This window comes from Triturus cristatus, chromosome 3_1 (assembly GCF_964204655.1).
Source record: "Triturus cristatus chromosome 3_1, aTriCri1.1, whole genome shotgun sequence".
Classification (NCBI taxonomy): domain Eukaryota; kingdom Metazoa; phylum Chordata; class Amphibia; order Caudata; family Salamandridae; genus Triturus; species Triturus cristatus.
This window is the reverse complement of record NC_140583.1, coordinates 157916731-157936493: the sequence shown is the minus strand read 5'-3', so window position 1 is coordinate 157936493 and position 19763 is coordinate 157916731. Positions and strand designations below refer to the sequence as shown.

Here is a 19763-nt window from a genome sequence, read left to right as displayed (position 1 = left end):
GCCGAATGAGCGTTTGTTGAGAAGCATGTATGCGAGTGAGTATTGTTGTGAGATGTGAGACTGTGGTGTTGTGTGAGTGCAGATCTTGAGTTCTTACTTGGTTAGGAGTGCATTATGTGTGGCTACGGTGGGAGGGGTGTGTGGAGGTAGGTGAAGTGGCAATGCGAGCAAGCAAAGTGGCCCAACGTGGACTGAGGTGCTGCTCAGTGTCAGAATTCGTGACAGCGAACAGTATTGAGAAGGTGGAGTTCATTGCCAGTGTAGCTGTGGAAGGCATTTGGACCAGGGTCACTGGTGCTGGGTGTGGTCTAGGCGCGGACGGGCATGGACGGGCATTTATGGGTGTGGATGCGCACAGGCAGGCTTGCCTTTGGCACACCCACTGCGCACGCCCATTGTAGCCTCCATTAAGTACTGCCTTGGAGTGTGGGAAGAGCGCAGGGGGGCAGTTAGCCGGCTCAGCCAGAGCAGGAATGTCAGGTGAGGAGAGCTGGAAAGTCTGGCCGGAGCGGCAAGGTGGCAAAACACGATTGTCAGAGATAGTCAGGGCAAAAACTGACAGAAGAGACCAAGATGCAAAATAAAGCGGTTAAAAGATACAAAAAGAAGCAGTAAATCAGATACAGGCAGAACAAACAAGAAAGAGCAGTGACCGAGTCTGGAGCAGAATGAGCAGCAAACAAGAAAAACTGCAGGAGACAGAGGCCAACATGATTCAGGAGGACAAGGCGAGGTCGAGGTCGCACTGAAGCAGAAGAGAGACACCTGAGCACCTACTCCTACAGAAAGTGTATTTGCTACAGTATCAAATGTTAATTGGCTCTCTCTTTGTGGTCCTCAACAATTTAGGCAGCTCATCAGCCCCTAATTTAATTATATTACTCAACAGAAGTTTAAAAATAATCACTACACATCCTGCATTATTAACTCAGTGGAAGCCCTCAAAAATAAGAAAAATCAATTGAATCATAGTTGGGTATCTAGACATCATAATCTCATTGTATAAATTAATTCTCCCTCTAGTACCATTAACATTCAAAGATTCAAGAGTAGGAAATATCAATTACTGGTTTAAAATACATAAACAATCAAACATTGAGTTACTTTCAGTAGCAAGCATTTGATTTACTTAGCCATCGTGCTTTGGTATTGTGTTTCATTTTTTGTTACTGGATGCAATGTGAACATTTTCTCAAAGTAATTTAAAAAACATTCTTTGACCAGTGATACGGGAATCCAACCAAGGCAGGTTTTTTTGCTACATTCCATTACGCTAATAAAAAATACTAGGGTAGATGTGTGTTCAATATTGTAGACATTACCTATACACTTTTATTGTTTAATAATTTTTATTCAAATATATAAGATACATAGGTATCACACCTAATATTGGTACAAATCTTGCCCCTGTCCCCCAGTCCCTAGCTTCTCCCCCTCTGATCTTTCCTAAATCTTTTTCCCCAATAACCTCACTCAGCTGGGGCACTGTAACTTTGGAGCTGATTATGATGGCAGTTGGACGCAATCCGACCGGCAGCATAGCAGAAGCAGAACTGCTTGGTAAGAAGTCAGAGGTCTTGCTCCCCATATTACGATCTAACCAACATGTTGGCAGTCAGATCCTGTATTTTTTCTATTGCGGCTTGTGCTGCCACTCGCAGCACAAGATGCATTGAAAAAATGCAGAGTGTAAACATCCCTGCACAGTGTGGCAGGTGCCGCATGGTGCAGGGATGACCCATGGCGGATTGTCAGGAGGCAAGGTGGCCCTGCTTGGGCCCCCAAAGTCACTTTCTGCCTGCCTTTTCCCCAGTAGAATTCCCCAGGGGGTTTTTCTCCAACTGCCAGTATCGTAATACGGTGGTCAGATGTGAAGCTCTGATGTCGGGCGGAAAGCCTCCGACGAGCTGTTGAAAGGCTTTCTGCACGAATCATTGTGAGCCCATTTGTGTTCATCTGCAGGACCCTTAGGCTTGCTTGGTGAGTAGTACCTTGTCTAATTTAGAATACATTTTGCTTGTTCCATATGGTTGAGTGAAAATGCTCAATTATCAGTATAGATGTTTGATGGCAGTCTGGCTTTAATGTTTCAAGCCTGCTCCAATAGAAATATAATTCGAAACAAATTTTCAATGATGCAGAACACCAAAAGAAAATATATGAGGCTGTTATTACAGGACTCCTGTAATTCTCGTTGTGGTTAGTAATGATATTACCTTGACCTTCAGAACTCCCCCCATCCTGCTTCCAAATTAGAAACAAGCTGAAGAAGATTACATCCTGATGCAGCAAAAGCCAACAAACCATTAACTGTGTCTTTGCCTTTAAACCTGTACAATGTAATGCTGCCTTTTGCCACTATTTGTGCTACATAAATATCACATATATACAGTGCTATTGCAGACCTAGCAAATTGCTTTTATTAAAAAAAATAACATGGCTGTAATGTTGACTTTGGCACTAGAGCTATTTTACTTCTTCTTTAACATGAATGATTTACTGTTCATTTCGTCATAACCAACCTGGATTCTAGAATCCAAAGGCTAAAATGGTAAGCTTTTGTACAACTCAAATTTCGAATATTTTGAACTTTTGTAAAAATATAAACCTTTTCAACCAAATGCTACAATTTTCAACAAAAAGGATTTATTTAAATAACTTGCAAAATAAATGTTCCAGATACTATCACTAACACTGCCACTGCAATTGAATCCAACATTATTAGCCTATGCTCAGTTCTTGGTACAATAATCTCATTTTGTTTATCTTCACAGGTAAATGTATGATATTGGTCAAACTGTAACAACATGGTTCATGTGATCACTAGCACATATAACTACTCTTTACTCAGGAAATGCATCTCATTTGAGTTTACCTCAGGTGTAACTGCTACAACTACTACTGTATATTTAACTAAGCTTTCTGTACAAAAGTTGAGTCCTTGGTGGTACAGTTTCAGCAAATAGCACTGGTACTGCCATGTTAATACATAGTTCTACCAAGCACCCCTGCATAGCAGGAAGCTAGTGGAATCCCCATGGCTTCGTGAATCCTGGGATTGTAGACAAGTGGGACTAACACCAACTTTGGTCTAGCAGAGGCCTGGCCCATCCATTTTACTATTCCTTGCCCTGTCTGATATAAAATAAATCAGCTCACACTTACTACAGAAGGACGGACTTCCGATGGGGTTCAGATTTCAATATAAATTTGATGAGATCCTCAGTCTTGTGAGACCATATGCATGTAAGGTAGGTGGGTGGCCTTCTTCCACATTCTAAGGTAGTTTCCTACTACAGGCTATTTGGAATTGTTTAAGGGAGAGATGCCTATTTGCTCAATTCCTAATTACAATACTATATCTGAAGATGCCCACAACACCGAAACAGCTAAATACTCGTATTCATTTGAACCACAATGCCTGTTTTTTCTAGTGCCATGGGATATGGTGAGAAAGCAAAAGACACACAATTGGTGGACGGAATGCAGAACAAATCAAAAATGTCACCCCCAGTCAAGAGATCTGGGTTAAATCCATCATTCTTTTGCTCACCATGCCACCCCAGTTCAGACCATATGTGATATGGTGAGGGCATTTATTCTGTGTACGAGCTCCCAATAGTTTCTCAGATGGGTGACACACAAAGCACACGTGCAAGAAATTGGATTGGTGGTTGAGTGGGTTGTGAGCCCTGGTCAGACAGCAACCACAATACTTCCCAGGCTAAGGTGTGCTCAACCCTCTGGTAGGTTGGAATGAAGCAGTAGGGCATTACTTAGAGGCAATGTGTAAAGTATTTGTGCAACACATCAAAGAGTAAAATGGTGAAAACAATACATAAAAAGATTCCCACACTGGGGTAGAAACATAGAGCCTAATGTATTAAGTAAAACAAAAACAAAATGACCAAATAAAATCCAATCATTAGAACCAGAGTTACGAATTCAAGAATAAACTGTAAAATGGTGCTTCAAAGCATAAAGCACTAAACACGGCTATCTGGTCGCGCTGGCCCATGTCAAAGTCAAATGTTCAGGCTCACCGTGTTGAAGAGCGGGTCAGATACAGTCCAAGATTAGTACGGCTGCAGTTTTACCTTCTCAAGTTTTGTGCCAAGAGTCCCGTTTGTGGTGGATAAGGTCGCAGGGAGCAAGGAGAGTGCCAAGTTCAACAACACTTAATAGGGTTTTAAAGTAAACTTTCTCACAGAAAGGAGAATCAGGTAAATTTAGTTTGTGGTCTGTTATATTTGCTATATGAGCATGCAGTGTTCATATGAATAAAGAATTCAGAACACCAATTATTGGTATGGGTGTTAATATTTCCTCAATGTCAAATATCATGTTTCTTTGTAAGACCTATGTGGTCCATTTTTGCATAATAGGATTTATTTCCCAAGCCTCTTTGACTGCTTATAATTTTTAAAAGTACGAAATGCATACATACCTAAACCTTCAGATTCGAAGATACAGGTGTCTCCCACTCCAACGGATCTGCACCAGGATAAGAAATTTGCAGTGTTGTCTCTTGCAAAAAATGACCCTGAAGCTGCATTAGCTTTGCATGGAATCTTTCTGACTGGGAGGCTCTGTAAGAGAAACATGATTTTGTTTGAATTTATATGGCCAGCATTTTGATTACATGATAAAAATATATCAGAATGTAGAAATTGTATGGCCTCATTCTTATACCCACTGGAATGCTGACTTAGGTGCAAACGGGAGTTTGTACCGGCATCAGAACAAGTTCAAAATTATTATCCCAGTGGTTTTGACCTGGACACATTTCATAAGGTAAAAAGCAGGTGAAAATTATCAGAGGACAAATTGCAATTATTCTGGGATTCACAACTCACAATGGAGGAATGATATTACGTTATTATTTTACATTGTTAAGTATGTAATTCAGAAGGGGGAGTCATTTTGCTACTGGTGTTATACCTATGCTGTATGCCAATAAAACTTTATCTTTCACTTTTGAACATATTGATCAAAAATATAAATTTTGTAATTTGATCATGTTGGTATGGAGTGCATTTGGGAAATAGTTACATGTAATAACATTGAGGAATTCTATTTACTATCAGAATTCAAGGACTGCTACCCTTGCTGCACTGCACTGCATTGCGTGAAATGCTAATACATATGCTCATGGACTTGTTTTTTTCTTCACAGCAAAAGCAATTTAAGCTGGGAAAACAGGAAATCTCGCCTACTGAGCTAGCACCATTCTCAGTGAGCCTCAGGAGGTCCTGGTCCGCTAGAAGTCCAAGATGACTAAGGCTCAGAAGTTTCCATTTGTTATGTAGCTTTCTCACGGCTACTCCTAAAACTGATTACTATGAATGTTACCAAAGACCAGAGCACAAGTGACAGAGGGAAACAATTTTACCATTCACTCTAGAAAGAGGACTAGCAAACTTCACACGTTACAGTCCACTGCAACCGGTAAGCTGGTCCCTCATAAAAGGAGACCTTCTTTGTCCAGATATTTTGGGTTTAAAGAAGGCTCACTGGCCTTACCCTTGAGAATCACTACTAATTCTTTTCTATTGGTGACTAGCAAGCATAAGCCTTAGGGATTCCATCAGAGAGATGTACAGTGTGAGTATTCTCCTCTGGCTGTTACCAAGTCCAATTGTGCACTGAAGAACTAGAGGAAAACGCTTTTCTTATAGTGGTAATTAAAGCAAGAAGGTTGAGAAGTCCGAACCGAACAGCATGAAAGCCCCCTCTGTCCAATATTTTGTTTGGACAAAATATCAAGAATAAAATATTGTGTCGAAAAAAAACAACCTCTCCTAAATATCAAGGACCAAATTATTGTTAAGTTTTAATATGTAAGCAAAGATTTACTTTACTGAACTCCAGATATATGTACTATGATATATATACAGACACACACACATATATATATATTCACTGAAAAAACCAGAGGTTTCACACACGTTATAGTTAGGAATTAGCATTTAAAAAACCTTGCAAATTCACTGAAAAAACCATAGGTTTCACACATGTTATAGTTAGCTGGACATTTTACTGATAAAAAACCAATGAAATTCCCCCGTTATAGTTACTGTAGGCAACTATAACTCACGCGACCGTAATCCTCTGCTGATGCTAATACTGTATTTAGACACTTATTTGCCCATGTCTTCTTCCATTAAATTTTAGCTATACATATATTACAAATATTTTTTTTTCATAAAGACACATATGTCATCAGCAGAGGATTACGGTCGCGTGAGTTATAGTTGCCTACAGTAACTATAACGGGGGGAATTTCATTGGTTTTTTATCAGTAAAATGTCCAGCTAACTATAACATGTGTGAAACCTATGGTTTTTTCAGTGAATTTGCAAGGTTTTTTAAATGCTAATTCCTAACTATAACGTGTGTGAAACATATGGTTTTTTCAGTGAATTTGTACGGTTTTTTAAATGCTAAGTTACTTTACGCCATTTTTGGCGTGCGCGCCCACTTAACGCAGTTCGTTCCGTGCGCGCACGGTGCGCTTCGCGCACCGTGCGCGCACAGTGAGCACGCGGTGCGTTTCGCGCACCGCGTGCCCACATTACGCTAGATGGGCCATGAACGCACGATGCGCTTCGCGCACCGTGCGCACATGGAGGTCATATGATGAGCATCGTTGTGACAGGTAAAATATAGGTTTTGTTTATCTCTGATGAGCCATGCACAAAAGGTGCCCTTCGGGCACCTTTTGCACACGGGGTGGGGAGAATGTGGATATTTTTTCTTTATTATTTCTTACCGTACGCGTATGGTAAGCGTAATCAGCGAAATTTTCGAAAAAATTAAAATTGCCTTTTTTCACTTGGGGTATCTAAAGTACCAGTAGAATTTGATCAAAAAATGGAAGACCACTCAAATATATACTTTCCTATAAATGCCTAAGAGTTGTCATGTCATAAATGATTAGTGTGGTGTTTCATGACAGTAACATTTTGGAGGAAGGTGCACTACACGCACAGAGGCTTTACTCGTTTTCTTAAAATATGTATTTACTTTTTTATTTATTTCAGAAACTTAACTCCATGCAGTTACCGACTGACTATGGCTACAAATAATATTTTGAGATCTGATGTTGTAACTCTCCAAGTGTCAATTTGTCTCATATATTTAATAAACTAGTTACCTCACTATCTTCCATTTTCAGCAGCTTGTTCCAAGCAACCAGTAAGGCCAAACCTGGCTGTTAATAAAAGAGCTATTAGACTACCATGGCCTACCATGGCACTGGAACTATTATTTCACTGTCCTTACTTGCACGCCACGTGGCTATACAAATGCTAGGATTCGGGGTCTTCCCCAAAGCATTATACTTTTTTGTGAGACTAAGGATAAACCTGTTATTTTTGTGCGATCGACATGGAAATAAAGGAATTACATTATCCTACATGGCATGATGGGTCCATTAAACAAATTCATTCACTTTCTGGTATTTTGACCTAAAAGAGAAAAGGTTGCCTTCAAAGTGTGATGCTGAGCGTGGATTGGGTGTTGTTCATTTAACCAAGATGTATCTATCACTAACTTCAAAGCAAATATTTCAAAATGTTTGAAAATCACTCTAGAAATGTTGGTTGTTAAGTTTGTTATTAAGAATCTTCTAGTTCCCATGTAATTGCCTTCACAGCTCCCGTGCATCAAGCATGGGATAATACCACTGTTGTATACAGCAGCGGGGTTCCAGCTGAATTAGAATGGGCCATGGGAGACGAAAGACTCAATCCAATGTGCCACAGGTTGAAAGTCGAGACAAGCAAATATACAAATGCAGTCCAGCCTGAGTAGTCATAATGAAAAAAGAGTGGTTTCTCAGGTAGCGTACTATTTCTAAAAAACAATTGACAAATAAAATATGTACGGCTTTTTCCTAAGTGCCTCTGTAAACTGCCTTCCTGCTTTGTGAATCTAGGAGCATGTAAGGGAAATCTGTTCACCCATTCGGACTGTAGGATATGGCAATACACAACAGTTTCTGGCACAGTGCTGACCTACGTGCCAGAAATAAATTATATTTAAAGATGTTTCCATGCATGATAAGAGATGGAAGCCTATCAATTCTATGTAGGTAGGTTGAAAATAAAATCTTATTGCTATTGTACACTGTGAGAAAGTGGATTATTAGGTGGGTGGCTGGTAGTCCACCACAAGTAATACAATCACTATTAAAGGTTTCAGTAATTTAAACCTGAGGTCATACAAAGGTTGATATGGCATAGAGCAGAGCGGCTTAACTTAAGAAATTGTGTAAAGCAAGAAATGTCAAAAGAGTTAAAAAGTAAAAAACAATTACCACGTCAACAACAAACTAATAAGGGGACACAAATATGAATGTTATGATTTTCAATGGAAAATAGCACCAAAAACCATTAAGCACCTACCAATGGAGAATAGGCTGGATACTAGGACCATCCTAGTCTGAAAGGATTACCTTCTGACTTAGTCTCTGAAATGGAACTCAAAAATTCCAAGCAGGGCAAGGCATCTGGCTATGGCTAAGAAGAGTTTAATGAGTGTGGATAGCCATTGGATGAAGTCCAGGTGAAGCCATTGACTTTTGACGAGGGAGCTGAGAGTGGAAGATATTCAAAATTTGCAACCAAGGATGGGCTAGATATTTTGAGCGCATTCACTCAGTGAAGGTTCCTACATTCAAACGTAGAGACTTTTTGGGAGTTTGATTCCTCCAGGGGGACAAGGATGGAAACTATAGCAGAACAGTGCTCCACAAGGCCAGATACCTTCTCCTTCTGAAATAGATTTGTTGCTGTTGAAAGTTCTGAGTTGGAGCGGGGTGAATCTTCAGTCTTGAGGCAAAATACCTTCATGAGAATGACCTGGCAGGTTTGTACCAATCCTCCTGAGGTTTTTGTAAACAAAAAGTGCTTAACTCCCAGCTTTTCCAGTGTGTGAGGAGGAGTACACTTGACACAGCCAAAGGTCCAAAAACCTCAAGAACAGTAGGTGGGGGTCAGGACGCACTCCAGTAGATACTAACAGAAGCATCTAGGGCCATGTCCAGTTAGAGCTTGTAATATGTGCAGTTGTAGGAAAGGCCTCTTGTAGCTTGTGGAATCCTGTAGCTTTAGAGGAGGTCCTACAACTGACCCTTGAGCCCAGTTTTTTATCCAGCCTTTATGGTCTCCTCACCGGACTCAACAGCAGGTACAGTCCTTCTTCTGTCTTCCACAGGTATATTAGTATTCTGAAGAGGGTGCCCACAGGTGCCATATTTATGCACTAGCCCTTGTGTGGAATTGACTCCTGGCCCCTCCCTAACCAATAGGGAATCCTTTCCCAGGGGTAATCCTACCCACCTTTGCAGCAGTTACAATGTGCACTACTGAAAACAATCCCACAGTGTGACTCTTTACCCAAATCCAACATGACAGACTGTTGGACTTGGCCCTTTTAGGCTAAAGTTCCTTAAACTGTTTGCCTTCCTCCTAGACCTTTTTCTGACATTATGTTGCCAACTTAGAGGCTTTGGGCACTTTGCCACTGCTGATCAGTGTCAAAGTGCAAGTGCTCCTTGTATAAAGTGTTATGGTAATTGGTTGTCCATAATTGGTATGTTTATCTTACTAGTAAAGTCCCTAGTAAAGGGCACTATGTGCGCCAGGGCTGGTAATACAAATGCTACTAGTGGGCCTGCAGCACTAATTGTGCCATTCACACAAGTAGCCCTAAAGAGAGATCTCAGGCCTGCCACTGCAGTTACTGCTCGCAGTTTGTTATCTGCCTTGTTGTCCTGACAAGTGCACTCACTTGCCAGGCCTTATCCTTCGCTTTTTAAGCACATCAGATACCCCTATAGTAGGCCCAAAGTACCCCCCGGGCAGGGTGCAGTGTATGTGTAAGGTAGGACATGTACTGAGGTGTGTACCATGTCCTGACAGTGAAATACTGCCAAATTCGTTTTTCACTGTTGCAAGGCCATCTTGCCCATAGGACATAATGGGGAATGCTGTGTCACATGTTTCCAGCATATCTTCCCAAAGGCATAAGATGGAGAGATGAAGTTTAGTGTTCCTGAACTCAGAATTTAATAACCCATCTTTTTGTGATGATGTTTTTTTAATTGTATGTTTAGAAACCACGCTTTTAGAAGTGGCTGGTTTCTTGTCCTAACCATCCTGCGTGCCTCTGCCTGGCTGTGTATTGACTGTCTGGGTATGGATGTGACAGGGACTGGCAAGTGTCCTGACACCAGGGAGGAGTAGGTGAGACAGCAACAGGCTGGCCTGCATTTGATGTGGGGGGAGGAGTAGCCCCCTAGATGTGCTGCTGCCACCAAAGGATGGCTCCACCTCCTGCGGAGCGTCTGGGGCCCAAACTCTGAAAATCAAAGAAAGAGGGTGTGCACTGGCAGGAAGACACCCATGACTGGTTTGGACCGGGCTCAGAAACCCCCTGAACTCAAAGACTTCAAAGGCATTTAGGGGTATAAATGTGAGAGCTGAAACCCCTGAACTCAAGACTGAAATCCAGACTGAAAAGGGATTGAAACTACTTTGTGATCAAGAGGATCCTCTGCCAAGGAAGAACAGCTGAAGAGATTGAAGAGAAGGACTGCCCTTGCTGTGTGTGAGGAGAGCTGGTTCCCTGTTGTGGAAACTCAGGAACATCAAAATTTCAAACCGTGTCTCAGCGACGCTTGGTGTGTGTGCTCTTGCACGCCTGAGACTGCCGTGTGGTCTGTGGTGCTGTTTACGAGGTGCCCCGTGACCGCATTGCCCCCACAGTGTGAAACATCATCCACGATGCTGCATTGCTGTTTGTGGTCCGAGTCATCATCGTAACTGAGGTTGTGAGTAAGGATCGCTGCCGCCAGCCCAAGCCGCAACATGCTAAAGGATTTGTTGAAGCTAAGGAAGGTGCAAGGTGAAAGGGATCGTGATTGTTGTTCGCCAAGAGGAATCTTTCCGGCTACAGCGTTGCCTAACAACGGAGCTGCAACGTCATCGGGGCCGCCCAGCAGGACGTCCGACAAGCGGGGAGAGAGAGAGAGAGAGAGCGAGGCAGCGCACCCCCCAGGTGAGGCTTGGACTCCGGTCGGGAGCCGCAAGTGTGTGTGGTCTGGGGAGGCGTGCAGGAAGAGTACAGGAGTGCTCCAATCTCTCCCACTGCACAGCATCAGACGTGCTGCCCTTACCTGCCCAGCAGTAACGGTGCTGCTTCTTTAAGCTTACGACCATTTCCTCTGCTGTTGGGGCCTAGTGATGCCCGAGTTGACTGCGCAGATTGGCTTGTTGCATTATTTTAGCATACGAACTGCCTCATTCTTGCATTAAGAACCACATTATTCTTGCATTGCGAACTGCCTGATTCCTGCATTACGAATCGCATTATTCTTGCATTACGAACTGCCTGATTCTTGCATTACTAACCACATTATTCTTGCATTACGACCTGCATTAATCCTGCATTACGAACTGCATTACTACGTGCATTAAGGACTGTCTTACTACTACATTACGACCTGCATTTCGAACTGCACAGCATTGCATTAGGACTGCATTCGGATCATAGTGAGCTGCTCATTAATACCGCAAGAACCTACAAGTGATTGCTGGCCTAATAACCGGCAAAGTGAAATATTACGAATATGCATATGTTGGATCTTTATTGTTTGGTCTCATCATATTCCTTTTGATAAAGATACCGCTATTTTTATAAAACCACTGTGGTGTCCATTTGTGGTGTTATCACTGTGTTACTGGGAGCGTGGTTGCAAATACTTTACACATTACCTTGGAGATAAGCCTGGCTGCTTGTGCCAAGCTACCGGGGGTGAGCAGGGGTTATCTGAGAGTGTGTACCTACCTCAGCCAACTAGAGACCCCCACTTCTAACATAAACCCTTTCTTCCCCTGTGCAACACTTCTGTGCACATCCTAGAGGTGTGGTTAGGGATATGAGCAACCCCTCCTCTGTGTTTGCTCAAAACTGGTTGTGGAGGCAGCTCTTCTCTCACTGGTATTGGTGCCTGGCTGACCATCACCACCCCCTTTTGTACCGCTTTGTTCACCATAAGTTGGCAGGGTATGCTCAGACGTGAGTCCCTTGCTCACTTTGCCACTGGATTCAAGCAAGCCTGGCTGAAGACGGCTGAAATGCCAGAAACCGGTCTTAGGAAGCTTGTTTATGGTCCAGGGAAGGCATGGCTTGGCAGTTCGGGCTGGACTGTTCCCATGAGGCACAGGGTCAGACTGATTTGCATATGGCCATGTCTGAACTGGGGTGGCAGAGTGAGCTAAAGAACGGTGATGGATCAAACCCAGATCTGTTGACTGGGTGTGAGTGTTTGTTTGGTTCTGATGCTCTGTCCATCACCACTTCCTTTTGTATGGCTGACCAGAGTGGCAAAGGAGTGGATGGGCCTAGGTGTTGGCTACATTTGTCTAGCTAACACCTCTTAAAGGTAACTACGTTCTTGGTACAGCACAGATGGTCATCCTACCAGAGGAAAAGAACGTCTCCACACACCCAAGGACTTTGTCTCAGCTGAGGAAGCAATTTCACAACTCATCAAGTAGCATGTTCAACTCCTGGTTGAGTGTTGGAAGTATAGTCAAATATAATTCTGGAGTGTTAGGCGTGCCATCGTTGGTGTGGTTTCCCCTGATGTTTTACATCTACCTCCTGTATTTTTTTATGCTGTACTGGATTTTGTTTTTGCTGGCTTAGAAGCTTTGGGCACTTTGCCACTGCTGATTAGTGTCAAAGTGTAAGTGCTCCCTGTGTAAATTGTGTTTACAATTGGTTGTCCCTGATTGGCATATTTTATTTATGGGTAAGTCCCTAGTAAAGTGCTCTGAAGTGTGCCAGAGCCTGTAATTCAAATGCTACTAGTGGGTTGGCAGCATTGATTGTACCACCCAAATGAAAAGCTCTGAAAAAGTAACTCAGACCTGCCACTGCAGTTGTTAACTGCCATTTTGACTTTGCAAGTGCACCCACTTGCCAGGCCCAAACCTTCCCTTTTTTATATGAAAGGCACCCCTATGGTAGGCCCAGAGTAACCCCCTGGGCAGGGTGGAGTGTATGTGAAAGATTGGGCATGTACGGGTGTGTGTGACATGTCCTGATAGTGAAATACTGCCAATTTTATTTTTTAACTATTGAAAGGCTATCTTGCCCCATAGATAAAATGGGAAATGCTTTGTAACATCTTACAAGTATAACTTCCCTATGGGACAAAATAGAGAAATACAATGTGGGCTCTGTGAACTCAGAATTTTTAAACACATTTTTAGTAAAGATGTTTTTAAATTGTGTGTTTGCACTGTTAGAAAGTAGGCATTTTCTTGTTTACCATTCTGTGTGCCTCTGCCTGTTTGTGTATTGACTGTCTGGTTTTGGAGCGACAGGGGCTGGGGATGTGCATTCACTGTAGACAGCAACTGTGGGGGGGGGGGGGTGAGGTGTGCCTGGCCCTTCCTAGATGTCTCAGATCTGATCTCAATGGGGCTTGGCTGCATTTAGACTAGTGGGAGGAGATTTCCTTACACCTAAATAGGGCCTGTCTTCCTTGCACAATGCTGTCCTTGCCCCCTCTGGTCAAACTGCATCAGTGAGGACAGAACTGGTTTGGACTGGGCTCAGAGACCCTTGCATAAAGAGAACAAAGACATTTTGGGGTATAAGTGTTAGACCTAAAACCCCTGAACTTTAGACTACTTCTGGAATCAAGAGGAAGCTTTGCCAAGGAGAAGAGCTGAAGAAACTGGAGGAGGAGTACTGCTGTATGCTGTCTGGGATTAGCCTACAGTAGCTGTTTCTGCCAAGGAAAGGACAAGGACTTTGCTGTGTGCTGTGTCCCCCTTCTTGAGGAAGATCTCCAAGGGATTGAGAAGAGCTTACCTCCTGTTCTGAAGTCTCAGGAACAAAAAGGCTTCACCCCCAGCTCCACTGAACTTCTTTGCTGGGAGTTCTGACCTGGCAAGAGGTACCTGTGACTGTGTTGGGCCTCTGGAGGTTGTTCCTGCAGTTGGGAGCTGGAAAAGCAATGCAACTACAATAAAATTGATGCATCGCTCTTCTTGCGGCTGTTTTTTCAATGCAACACCGCTGTGCGTGAAGAATCTCCACACATCACCGCACCGCTGACAAAACTTATGCAGCGTCTATCGGCGCTGCAAGAACCGACGCATCGAGGGGTCATGGCTGAAGAAATCAACGCTGCACCATTCACCGCCACAGAAATGATTGCTGGCGCATCCTAGATTTCCACGCATTGTACCTGTGCTGCAAGTTTTTCCCGCAGGCTCCCATCAGGAAGAGGAAGCCAGGCAGAGAAGACGGGCCGCGTGGCCGAACCTGGTTGTGGGAGGTGCCAAGCAGGACCGCATTCTTAAACAGCCAGAGGAAGAAGTGGAGCCAACTGAGACTTTGCTCCTTATCAGCTGGGCCCTCCGGGTTTGGGCAGATGAGCCCCAAAGGGCATGCCAGTCACCAGGTCAATGGTGAGTGGGGAGCATTGAAGGTCTCCCATGTAGTGAGCGACTGAGCCCACCGTTGCCAGCCAGTCTGTGGGGGGAAAGCCGGAAGATTGCAGGCATACGGGGAGAAGGGGGCACGGCTGTCCCCGTTGGCCTGTAGTAGTGGCCGGGCCCCCTCCCATGGTATTGCTAGCTGTGCCCTTTATCGGGCGGTTGCTCCTCACCTCTAGGAGGCATTAAGGGGAAACGTCGACAGAGGTCCCAACCGCTTATTGGGACAGAGAAGTAGCATTGGAGGTCTCTGAGTGGGAGGGACCTCTCCGGGTTTACCCCATTTCCTGGTGTAGGCAGGCAGGAGGCCCTGAAGCCTACTGGTAAAACAATAGAACCCCCGCATAACCTGTATTAAGAGCACAGATGCCGATCTTTGTGTTGTCTAGGGTTATCTGTTTCTACCTCATGCACTGCATGTAATGCCCTGATGTGAATAGGTACATTGGGTTACATTGCCAGGATTGCCCGCAGGTACAGTGATGATGTTTATGCCTAATTCCTGACCCATACATGTATGTGGTATTACATTGCCCAGGATGGCATCCTATGTACCGTAATGGTGATCTGCATATGCCTAAGGTGGGCATAAGGTTTTTAGCAAGTGGTTACTGTGATGCACCGCTAATTATGGTTATGCATAATGCGTAATTCTAAGTGCCGAGCCTACCAGTAGGTACTGGTCACCCTAACTGTAATGTTTATAACAGTGGCCAGATTGGCCGAAGTGATTTATGTAAATACCTGTGACATCATGACAAGTGCCTAGTGGCACAGTAAAATGTGATTGTGTTCTAATGTGATTTGTGAATAATACAAAGGATATTTTTATATAACCTTGTGTGGAGTCTCTTTTGTGGTGTATCTAGTGTGTCACTGTTGTCTGTGTGTTGCTCAAATGCCTTACACATTCCCTCTGGGATAAGCCTGACTGCTCTGCCAAGCTACCAAGAGCATGAGTAGGGGTTTACTTCGATGTGTAACTTCCTTTCCCTGACTAGATTGGTGGGTTCTGCCTGGCTTAGCATACCCTAGCCAACCAGAAACCCCAATTATTAACTCCCTACTTTTAAATATTTGAACCCTTCATTTAAAGACAATAAGGCCTGCATAGGGGTGACCTCAATATTTAAAAGGAAGGTTTAGTTCTGTAAAAAGGGGTATTTTGACAGGTTGTATTTGAAGATTAAAGCCTGTATGCCGCTACCAGGCTGTGCACCAGTGGAGGCTGGTGACATTAGAAAGTGGTAGGGCGCAAAAGCGGCCGATGTGTACTGCATCACGGGGCTAGTGACAGACTATCAAAAGGGGAGTCTAGGGGGGTTCTCGCTTGAGAAAACTCAGGAAAAAAAGAGTGGGAAAATCATGCACCCCAAAGCAAACCTGATGACTACAAAGCAATTGTGACAGTATTGACCCAAAACATGCAAACGCAGCAAAAACAGTCCATAATTTACAGAATTAAAACTGCCCAGCTACTGTAGTGTGCAAACTCCACAACAAGCAAGGCTCTAACTAGGTTACCTGCACAGGGCAAACAAAGCTGTCTTGTCTGTCCACTCTCCGCAATGCACCTGCCCGACACCCTCCCCTCACAGTCTTGCAATGATGACATTCACAACGACACAGCTACTCCACTCTGTGACTTCACAATGAACCCGAGAAATCAACGTCCTGTAGCTCAGACATTCACCCATTCTCAATGTACATGCCTGCCCTACAAACCCCAAAGACAGACCCCACACTTTAAATCACCAAACCTCCCCTCGTGCTGTCCTGGAACCTGCAAGGGGTGGGCTGCGTGGAATGGCCAGAGACAGGTCAGAGACGATAGGAGGAGAAGGAGGAAGAACACTGAGGAGCGTCATCCCCAGTCAGCACCGAGGCCAGACCACATCCGATCCGCTATCAAGTCGAACCAACACTACAACATACAGAACACAATACACCTGAAACAAGAAACCAGGGCTGAAATCGTAAGAAATATTGGGTCCCTAGTGATGCATTTGCAGCCCCAGCCCCGCTCATGTCGCAACCCTCACAGAGAACTTAGAACATTCTCCATGTGAGGCCTCGTGCACGCAGGGGTAGCGCTCTGACACCTGCCATCTAAGGCACAATCGGGACCACTACAATGCCTTTGATACTGGGCGGGGGAGTGTTATAAGGCGCGGTCGTCCGCCGCCAAAAGAGAAATACGGCGGCCTCTTATCTGTGTGGGCCGTGTGATGTGAACACACACGTCTGTATATATTTGCGATCTTGAGCGGGTGATGTGTCTGCACCTCACTGGGACCCAGTACCTGTGCTCGGTACGTGTATCGTCCTGTCCGAAAGTGTTGCGCCCCTCATGGTGATAGATGCTCTCGCGCCGGCTCTTCACAGAGAGATGGCAGCGTTTCCTTAAATTCCTACTTTCCCTCGTGCTGTGCGCTCCGAGGCTGCAGGCGCAGCCTTTCTTTTCCCAAGTGCAACTGGTGCCTGTAGTAGGTCACTTTAGATCGATTGGAGCAGCTTGATGGTGTTCGTTCGTTGCGCGCCTTAAACAGTCAGCTAACACGCGATAAATCCCGGAAGAAGAGCTGAACTACTGAACTCTATAACCCACGCCCCCAGCAGCTGCCATTATCCAATGAAAAAGACGCCTAACAGTGCAGTCGTTGCCACCCACTACACTGTGTTGCTGTCGGACAGCCCCACCCCTTCCCCTTAATGTGAATGAGGCTCTGCTGACCGCGCCCAGGGCTACGTCAGAAGCGCCCCATCTGCAGCCTGTTCACTGCTGCTTAGTTCAGCCACTCCCATCAGGCTGATGTCACTCTCCTCGCTTGTGCCTCGAGGGCGAGGAAGATTCCTCGCCCAGTTCAACACATGCGTAGGAGGGGACTCTCGTCCGAGGGTACAACCTCAAAGAACAACGCCGATATTAAAAATTTTACTTTCTTAGGGTAGAAGTGGTCAAGTGGAGCACCGAGCAGTGAGTGAGCATGCCATGATTTAAAGATGGAAAGCTGGCAAGCTGCTCCAATCCATGTGGTGTTAATTTTCTCCCTTCTCTGCTCCGAAACTAGGAAGGCAATGCCCCGTACGCCCCTTAATAACAGCCGCCACTGCTGTGCACTACTATAGTATCTTGCGTGCAGCCTGCCCTTGTGCACAAATGCTTGTGCACAAACATTCACGTGTTCTCAGCTAAGCGCCCATTTCCCTAGCCGCACTGCATCGGCCTTATCTTAAAAGGTGTACATTGGGGATAAATACAGCCAGTTCGATAACCATGCAATTATTGGGAGACTCACCCACAGTAAATGTCCAAATACAGGGTGACCCAAAGCAAAAATTTAAGGAATACTAAATGATCAGAAAGCATTTTCAACAAAGACTCTGTGATTTTTTTACCACAGAATGGCTTTGCGCATCAGGCCCAGATTATAATGGCTGAGACCTTAAAGTAAGGGTCTCCAACAGGTTGATTGCGGGCTACTAGTAGGTTATAGCCTGCCTCTGAGACGCTTGTACATGACCTGTCAGCTAGATTTAGAAAAAGCAACTGCAGTTTTCCTAAGGGAGTACTTTAAATCAGTGTCTATCCTAGTCTGTGGTGCCTGGAAACCTCACAGTGCAGGGCACCCTCTTTGGAACATGTTCTTTGTATATTCCCTCCCTTCCTTCCTTCTATCTTCGTTTCTTGTTCTCTTCCAGCTTTGCCTGTTTTTCCATCTTGAGTCATTCTTTTCTCAAATATCTTGATTTTCTCTTATGTCTTTCTTTCTCTAGTTCTTTTCTTCTGTCTTGTCTCTATTTCTTTCTTCTTCTTTTTCTTCTCTTTTTGCGGTTTTCCTTTCTTTACTTTATCTTTCTTCTTCCCCTTTATTCCTCTCTTCTTGTTTACCTTCCTTGTTTGAGTTTTTTCTATTTTGTATATTCTTACTTCTTTATTTCTTTTTTACGTTGTTTTCTTTTGTTCATTCTTCTGCTACATTTTCTTGTTCGCCTTCCAATGATTCCATTCTTTTTTATTATTCTTTTTCACTCCTTTACTATATTTTTCTGCATCTTTTCTTTCTTTTTCTGTATTCCTTTTTTTGCTTCTTTCCTAATGTTCATTTCATTCCCGTTTTCAACTTTTGTTATGCTTCCTTCCTTTTTCTTTTTCTGCTTTTTAAATTTTTTTTACATTTCCAGCTGTTGAATTTGTCATTCTGCATTTCCTTTCATTTTCCAGCTTTTTTCTTTTCGTTATTTCTTTCTAATGCTTTCTTTTTTCTGCTCCTTTTTCCCTTTCTTTATGTGCTTCTTTCCTTTTCTTAATTTTTTTGCTCCCCTCCTCTTTTTTATTTTTTATTTCTTCCCTGTTTCCTTTTTTCTATCAGTTCCTTTTTCTTTCTTCCTCTACTTTTCCCTTCCTTTTTTACCCTTCCTTTTCTTCCACCTTTCCTTTTGTTCCTTCCTTTCCTCCTGCCTATTTTTCTCTATTTGTTTGCTCTTTATTCTTTTGATTTGCCTTGCTTCCGCCCTTTGTTTCCCTCATCTATTTTGCTCTTTCTTTCTATCTCCTTTGCTTTTCCTTCTTTATTTCTCTTTCTCTTTTTTTCTCTTCCTTTCTTCCTTTCCCTGTCTCATTTTTTTACTTGAATCTGCTTTCTATTCTTTCCTTCTTTTCTTTAATCACATTTAGCTTTAATTGAGAAATTACTTTATGGATGAATTTGTGTTGCATGACTGCCTGACAGATATACACTGAGTAGTGACTTCAGAGATATGTTTACTTATAGATAGCTATCACGTCTGTGTTTGCCTTTCAAACTGGATTGTAGGCAATGGCTCTAGTTAAGGATACAATCTATATGCTAAAAAATAATGTCTTGATTTTCTTATCTGTGGACATCAGCAGTTAGCAAGATAGTTTCAGGGTTTCAGACACTGACTCTCGGAATGAGAGCAAGTCATTATATTTATACGATGACAATGAAACCACAAGTGGTGATTTATACACAAGAGCAAATGTGTAACCTGGTTTCTTTTGGACCCCATAGGTAACACCTTTGTGATACAGTTATTAGGACATTACTGTATGCTGACTGGGGCATTCTAGCGAGGTGTTCAGGTTGTGTTCCCTTTTTAAATTCTTATGTTGGGCCGAAGGTTTTCAATGATCAAAAGTAGTAGCTCTCACTATAGAAAAGGTTGGAGACACCTGCGTTCATTTTACTGCCTCGATTTTGACTTTATTTAGAACAG

General features: G+C 43.5%; 1 protein-coding gene across 3 annotated transcripts in view; it reads right to left on the bottom strand.

Moving 5' to 3' along the window:
* The window catches only part of GAS2 (growth arrest specific 2), an 851053-nt gene that overhangs the window by 442836 nt on the left and 388454 nt on the right, over positions 1 to 19763 (bottom strand). For all 3 annotated transcript variants that reach the window (XM_085643619.1, XM_085643621.1, XM_085643620.1), the window contains one exon: positions 4448 to 4589. In XM_085643619.1, coding sequence (XP_085499745.1) covers positions 4448 to 4589 — 142 coding nt within the window. The remainder of the gene's footprint in view (positions 1 to 4447; positions 4590 to 19763) is intronic.